Source organism: Solanum verrucosum, unplaced genomic scaffold (assembly GCF_900185275.1).
Source record: "Solanum verrucosum unplaced genomic scaffold, falcon-dt-bn FXZP01000036.1, whole genome shotgun sequence".
Lineage (NCBI taxonomy): Eukaryota > Viridiplantae > Streptophyta > Magnoliopsida > Solanales > Solanaceae > Solanum > Solanum verrucosum.
The window spans coordinates 1402637-1409688 of NW_026020253.1; the positions used below are offsets into that span (position 1 = coordinate 1402637).

The 7052-nt window shown below is 31.4% G+C and overlaps 1 protein-coding gene across 1 annotated transcript in view; it reads right to left on the bottom strand.

The window, feature by feature from the left end:
- Window positions 1-6690, bottom strand: part of LOC125833116 (uncharacterized) — a 16311-nt gene extending 9621 nt beyond the window's left edge. Inside the window, exon 1 of the mRNA XM_049512261.1 lies at window positions 6563-6690. Within this exon, the coding sequence (XP_049368218.1) occupies window positions 6563-6690 (128 nt within the window). The remainder of the gene's footprint in view (window positions 1-6562) is intronic.
- Window positions 6691-7052: the final 362 nt, after the last annotated feature.

A 7052-nucleotide genomic window follows, 5' to 3' on the forward strand; every position in this document is an offset into this window, starting at 1 on the left:
AATAATTAACAATCTAAAATATTTTAAAATCTAATAAAAAGCTACAAACACATAATTTTTGATAGTACACAATATATTTAATAATTACGTGAAAATCACAATAATAATGTAAGAATGTATTTTCTAGCTATTTAAGCTTATTTTCCAAGCGTTAGATTTTTTTATCGTAGATGGTCACATCCAATATCATGAGATGATTTAGAACTACACACAAATGAAATAAATTTTGTTCTTTATATTCAATATTCAATAAGTATTGCGAAAAAGGGACATCAAGAAGGGTCAAAAATTCAAGAAAAGAAAGAAGGGTAAAAACATCTTTAGAAGGAATGCACAATGCTCAGCCAAAAACCATATTTAATTGTATTCTATAGGGGGGAAAAAAATTATCATTAACTTTCTCAAATTGTCTGAGCTTGATTGATAAATATCTTTTTTTTTGCCAAAAACCCTTTTTTTTCTTTTCAAATGATGTTTTGAAAATAGAGTTTTTTAAATTAAAGTGACTTTTTTAAAATGGATTATTTTATTTCAGAGTCGTCACTTAAAATTGAGTTTTGGTGTTCCAAGTCACCTTATTTGAACTCTTATTCAAAGGAAGTTTAAGCACAGTCGCTTTATTGACTTTTATATGACTTAAATTAAATTTTGGATATGTTATATTTATGAACTTTATAAAAATGCTTATTACCCATATTCTTTGATTTATTATAAACTGCTTAAAATTTTCATATTTTATGCGCTTTTCAATTTTGCTACGATTTATTTATATTTATATGTCATGTCTAAAATTTGTGTAATGCTCTTCAAATAGTAAAACTTGTCTATTATTATTATTATTATTATTATTATTGTTCTATCATGTTCCTAACAATTCAATTTAATTATAAAAAATTACTTAAAATCTGAATTCTTTATATAAAGGCGAAGAACTTTAAATTATTTTTTGTTCAAAAAAAATCGTTGTGACCCACTAAAGGTATAATTCAACAACCGAATATTTATATAGATCAATATAAAATCGTTAATTTAATACCCTAAAAATAATCACCACTCAAACGAAATGCAGAGAAAATTGTAAACTTTTATATTTGTTTTATTTTTATTTTAATGTTTTTCTGAAAAATAAGTGTATACAATATTAAGAAGAAACACAAAATGAAAATAGACAATTAAAAATATACTTTTCCTACATAATTTTGCACATGTTGTATTAGTATAAACATGTTAGGATTATGGGCATCTAAAATCTTTTATTTTCTTTATTTTAGTCATTAAAATGAAAAGAAACACCTACTAATTAAATCAATATTTTACATAAATATATCTCATCAATTATTCTCATCATTTCAGTTTGTTAAACCATAAATAGATGTATCATCATAAGAGAGTCAAAATATAAAAATAAGAATAGATGTAGACCATAGTTTTACTTAAACATAAAATAAACTATGTTTAAACATAAATTAAACTAAGGTTTGTTATAACAATTTTGCACTAAGTCTAATGATATAAAAGATCAAAACATAAGGTGATATGAAAGATTAGAATATACTTGATATTCTAACATCAATGAATATTGGTTTAAATGCATACGAAATTTGACAACTTCAATATATTACAACCAATGCTTGTATAATCATGACACTAAACTATACAAAAAAGGATTAAGTATTATCTCTTGTGAAAATTAATTCACAAAGAAAAGATTATAATCAGAAATCACGAACTCGGAAACCTGAACTCCACTTTTATTTTTCTTTTGCTTTTCTTGCTGTATACGTATGTAGTAGTGTTGTATATAGTCTGAGGGTTTTGGTGTTGTATTGCTAAACGTGTGTTTTTCTGTCTGTCCCCCCAAAAAATAAACTAATGTGAGGTGTTATAAGGAGTTGACTGGAGGGTGTGTACGTGTGTGAGTAAGACTAAGTGGGTTGAGGAGAAAATGTTTGTGCAGGGCGCGTGTGTGTGCGCGCATGAATGAGGGAATTTGCAAGGATAAATTGAGGAATTTGGTGGGAAGTGCAGGTGAGTGTTTGGGTAGTTAAGGTTACTTTATAATATATATAATATAATGATAAGAATATTATTTAAATATTTTTTGAACTAACAAAAAAGGTTAAGTATCTAATAGTATAAATTATAATTAAGAAATACTAGCTTATTTATTAAAATTTTAATTACAAGAAACATGTATTTTTTAAATAAATTTTCTTTTCTTTAAAATAAAACTTACACTAAAATATAACTCCATTTATTTTGTAATTTTCAAATCTATTAAAATAAATTGTAACAACCAGTAACTAGAAAGAACTAAAAAGGAATTTAAAAAGAGGAAATAGTCATTTTTTGGAAGGTATAAAGAAAATCTGGAAATTGTGAAGTGTGTTAAAGTGAGTTTTTGGTCAACTTCAAACGACCATAATTCTAGCTCAGGATGAGTTAGGTGTGTTTCCAGATATCGTAGGAAATATCTTGGAATAATCTTTCCAACGCCGTCAAATTTGCACGATTCCGAGTTTGTATGAGCGAGATATGCCCATTCAAAGTGGGGTTGTTCGAATAAGAAATGTCCAGTCTGGATTTTAGAAGGGTAGTTTGGTCTTTTCCTTACCCTTTTATTTTAATTCGTTTCCGGTAATTACTTAGGGGTCTAAACTGAACTTGGTCAGTTTACGCTTTTACGATATTGAGTTAGGGTTTTAGAAAAGAGAAAGGAGAAGAAGGAGCAAGAATCGTCTAGTTTTCAAGAATCGTTTGGGGTGATCCCTACGAGGTATGTGAGTTCACACAACATTGGGTTCGTTCACCCACGCGCCAAACCATGTTTAATTTAACATGAATTCGTCCTAAAAGTTGAAAGTTTGAATGTTCTTGATGTGTGTTCTTGAATTTACTTTTGTTCTTGAATTTGGAATGAGATTGAGGAGTTCTTGAGAGTTTAAGGTCGATTTTAGAGTTGTGTTTGATTAGATTCTTGTGTACATATGTTGGGTATCGGAATCTAAAGAGAATTGGAGAAAAAGAATCGAATTTAGGTGACTTGGGGCTAAAAAACGAAGAAGGAACAAGTCGGGCAAATCTGGGTACCAGGTCCGCGACTGTTCCTCAAATTTGGAAAATCCTCCCTCGCATCGCGGAGCGGTCACGAATTGAATAACCTCAAATTTTCGCGACCAAAACTTTAAATACATCTCCGCGTCAGGACCATTTTTCATACAGTGATTTCTTGATCTTTTCTTGTGTTTAACTATCTAAAAACACTCTTAAACATCATGTGATCTTTCCTATCACAAATCTCAATCCTTGAATCCATAATTCAATTCAAGGATCAGTTAAAAGACAAGTCAAGAGAAGTTAAGAGTCAAGTCAAGAGAAGTTCATAGAGTCTTCCAAAGTCTTTTACAAATGATTTAACTTTGTTTCCAAGACTTGAGTTTTGAGTTGAGTAAAGAGTAAAGTTGAAGTTCATTTCTTCAACGTATATGGGACTATGTATTCCCAAAGAGTTAAAATGTTTTCACATTTAAACAAGAAAAGGAATCTTGATTTCCAAAGAGCCTTTGAGCTAGTTTTCAGAAAAAAAGTAAGTGCTTTCACAATTAAGCAGAGAGGAAACTTTGATTTCCAAGATAGCCTTCGAGCTAAGTTTTGAGCCAATTATCTCAAATCACAGAAAGAAGTATGTTTTTAAACATAAGAGGTAGTATCATATTTTGGGGGTAGTATTGAGCACCAATATGGGGGGGAGTTCATACAACTCACAACTCCCATAAACCATGTAACCATAATGGGTTAGAAAAGGGTCATACTTTTTAAATGATTCCTTTAGTGCTTTGTAGCATAGACTAGTGAATCCACTTAGTAGTTCAGGTTCTATACCTTTGGCAAGGTATAGGACGGCCCTGACAACGTGAGGCAAAACGTTGTATCATCACAATAGCTCTTACGTGATGGTAGTCGGTTAGAGAAACAACTCCCCAAAAGTAATTGTATTCTTATATACACAGTTTATTGTATTTTTACCATACATTTAAGAGTTATATGTATCATTGCATACACACAGAGCTGACACCATGTTTTAAACAACTTTTCTTTATATTGCACTTGTTTTAAATTGTTTTATATTGAAATGAGTTCAGTTATGTTGAGTTGAGTTGAGCCAGATAAGTTCTCAGTTCACTTCAAGCTTAAGTTATAGTTATGTTTAGCATTCCAACTAGCATACTCAACGTTCAATGTCACTACTAAAAAAATGCCAAAAAGAGACAGAAAAAAGTAACAGACTGCGCGCTTTTTTGGCCAAAAGTGACGCAGTCAATCTCGTCGCTTTTTGGCTCAAAGCTTTTCCAAAAGCGACAGACTACGTCGCTTTTGTTTTTTTTAATTTTTTTTTTTTTGAAGAATGCAACGCCGTCCGTTTTATTTTTTATTTTTTATTTTTTTTTTATTTTAAAAAAGAGACGAAGTCCGTCGCTTTAATTAATTTTTATTTTTTTTTAGAATCTTGAAAAGCTAGGACAATGAGACGCCGTCTGTCGCTTTTTGGAAATAAAATTTTGAAAAATTCATAAAACGATGAACTAAAGGACCCTGTCCGTCGCTTTTCTGGTTTTTTTTAAAAATAAGATTAAAAAAAGCAACGGACTAAAGGACCTTGTCCGTCGCTTTTCTGAGTTTTAAAAAAAATAAAAATCCAGAAAAGCGACGGACAAAACCACCCTGTCCGTCGCTTTTTCTGCAAATTTTTTTGCAGCAGTTTCTGCTGCCACCTGCAAAAGCAATTCAATTCAATTCAGCCTCAATCAAACACAAAACATTATAAAGAAGCTACACAAAATATAAAACAACAAACTTAAATTAACATTCAAAAATATCTAAATCACAATATAAAGACTTTTAAAGTCTTTCAAAAATTCGTTTCAAAATTACAAATAGGTAATGAAGACTACATTTTATCAAGATTTCTAAAGTTCAACCTAATAATTAATTCATAAATTCTATAAATCAAGATTCCTAAAGTTCACAACCTAAAGTTTAAAATCCTACAATAATTCAAGATTTCTAAAGTTCACAACTTAAAGTTCTAAAATTCCACAATAATTCAAGATTTCTAAAGTTCACAACCTAAAGTTCTAAAATCCTACAATAATTCAAGATTTCTAAAGTTCACAACCTAAAGCTCTAAAATCCTACAAAAATTCAAGTTCTCTAAAGTTCACAACTTAAAATTCTAAAATCCTACAAAAATTCAAGTTCTCTAAAGTTCACAACTTAAAATTCTAAAATCCTACAAAAATTCAAGTTCTCTAAAATTCACAACTTGAAGTTCCACTACTAAAAAAACTATGAATACCGACCTAGAAATACCGACCTCCGGAGGTCGGTATTCCTTGAAATACCGACCTAAAACCGACTTCCCAGCTTAGGTCGGAAAAAGCTTGGTCGCTATTCAATACCGACCTCTGGAGGTCGGTATTTACTGACCTCTCGAGGTCGGTTTTTATTTTATGTCGGAATATTCATTTTTTTAAATTCCGACCACTGGAGGTCGGTATTTTTATTTTTGTAATGTTGAAATTCGACCTCCGGAGGTCGGTATTTTTATTTTGTATTTTTGAAATTCCGACCTCCGGAGGTCGGTATTTTTATTTTTGTATTTTTGAAATTCCGACCTCCGGAGGTCGGTATTTTTATTTTGTAATGTTGAAATTCCGACCTCCGGAGGTCGGTATTTTTATTTTTTGTAAAAGTTGAAATTCCGACCTCGGAGGTCGGTATTTTTATTTTGTAATGTTGAAATTCCGACCTCCGGAGGTCGGTATTTTTATTTTTGTAATGTTGAAATTCCGACCTCCGGAGGTCGGTATTTTTATTTTTGTATTTTTGAAATTCCGACCTCCGGAGGTCGGTATTTTTATTTTTGTAATGTTGAAATTCCGACCTCCGGAGGTCGGTATTTTATTTTTGTATTTTTGAAATTCCGACCTCCGGAGGTCGGTATTTTTATTTTTGTATTTTTGAAATTCCGACCTCCGGAGGTCGGTATTTTTATTTTTGTAATGTTGAAATTCCGACCTCCGGAGGTCGGTATTTTTATTTTTTATTTTTGAAATTCCGACCTCCGGAGGTCGGTTTTTTGCTGCAAAACAGGCAGCAAATTGCTGCAATTTTTAGTTGTCCCACCTGCATATTTATACCAAAACAACCCAAAGCCAAATAAGCTTCATCCAACCAAAACAAACCAAAGCCAAATAAAATTCATCCAACCAAAGCCAAATAAACTTCATCCAACCAAAACAACACAATATTTTCAACATATACAAACTATTTCAAAATAAACTTCATCCAACTTCAAAATAAACTAAAATACGATCAAATTAAACAATTCTAAAAATATAAAAGTCTAAAATGTCAAATAGATACAACTACTCTTCATCACCCTCACTCTCCTTATCATTCTCATCACCCTCCTGATCAGATCCATCACTGCTAGCCGGACATGGAGGAAGAATATTTCGATTCAAAAAGAAAAGTTAGTTGGGCCTGAAGCGCTGCATACCTCTTGTTCTCTACCTCCTTTGCTGCCGCAATCTCCTCCTCTCTCTTCTTCTCTCTTTCTTCTCTCTTCTTCTCTCTTTCGGCTACAACAGCAAGCTCGGCATTGAGATAAGTTATCTTACTCTCCATTGCAGATATTGTCTCTCTATCCCCACCATCAAAGCTTGAGGATGATGAACCACAATACCAAGACTTCTCACATTTTCACAATTAACACACGGACACCTAATCAATCTTGAATTTAAAAAATCATCAAGTGTCATTGCATGATTTATAAATCTAGTGACACCTTCTGCAAATTCTGGAATCATACCCGCTCGACCAGGATTGTTTCTATTATACATCCAACTACGATCAGGATTCATCTACACAAACAATAATGATAATTTTAATTCCATCAACTAAATAACATTTGAATTTATTTAAACAACTTAACCACTTTCTAAGTCTAACTAGTTTTGACATATTTATTTTAACTTATTTAAACAACT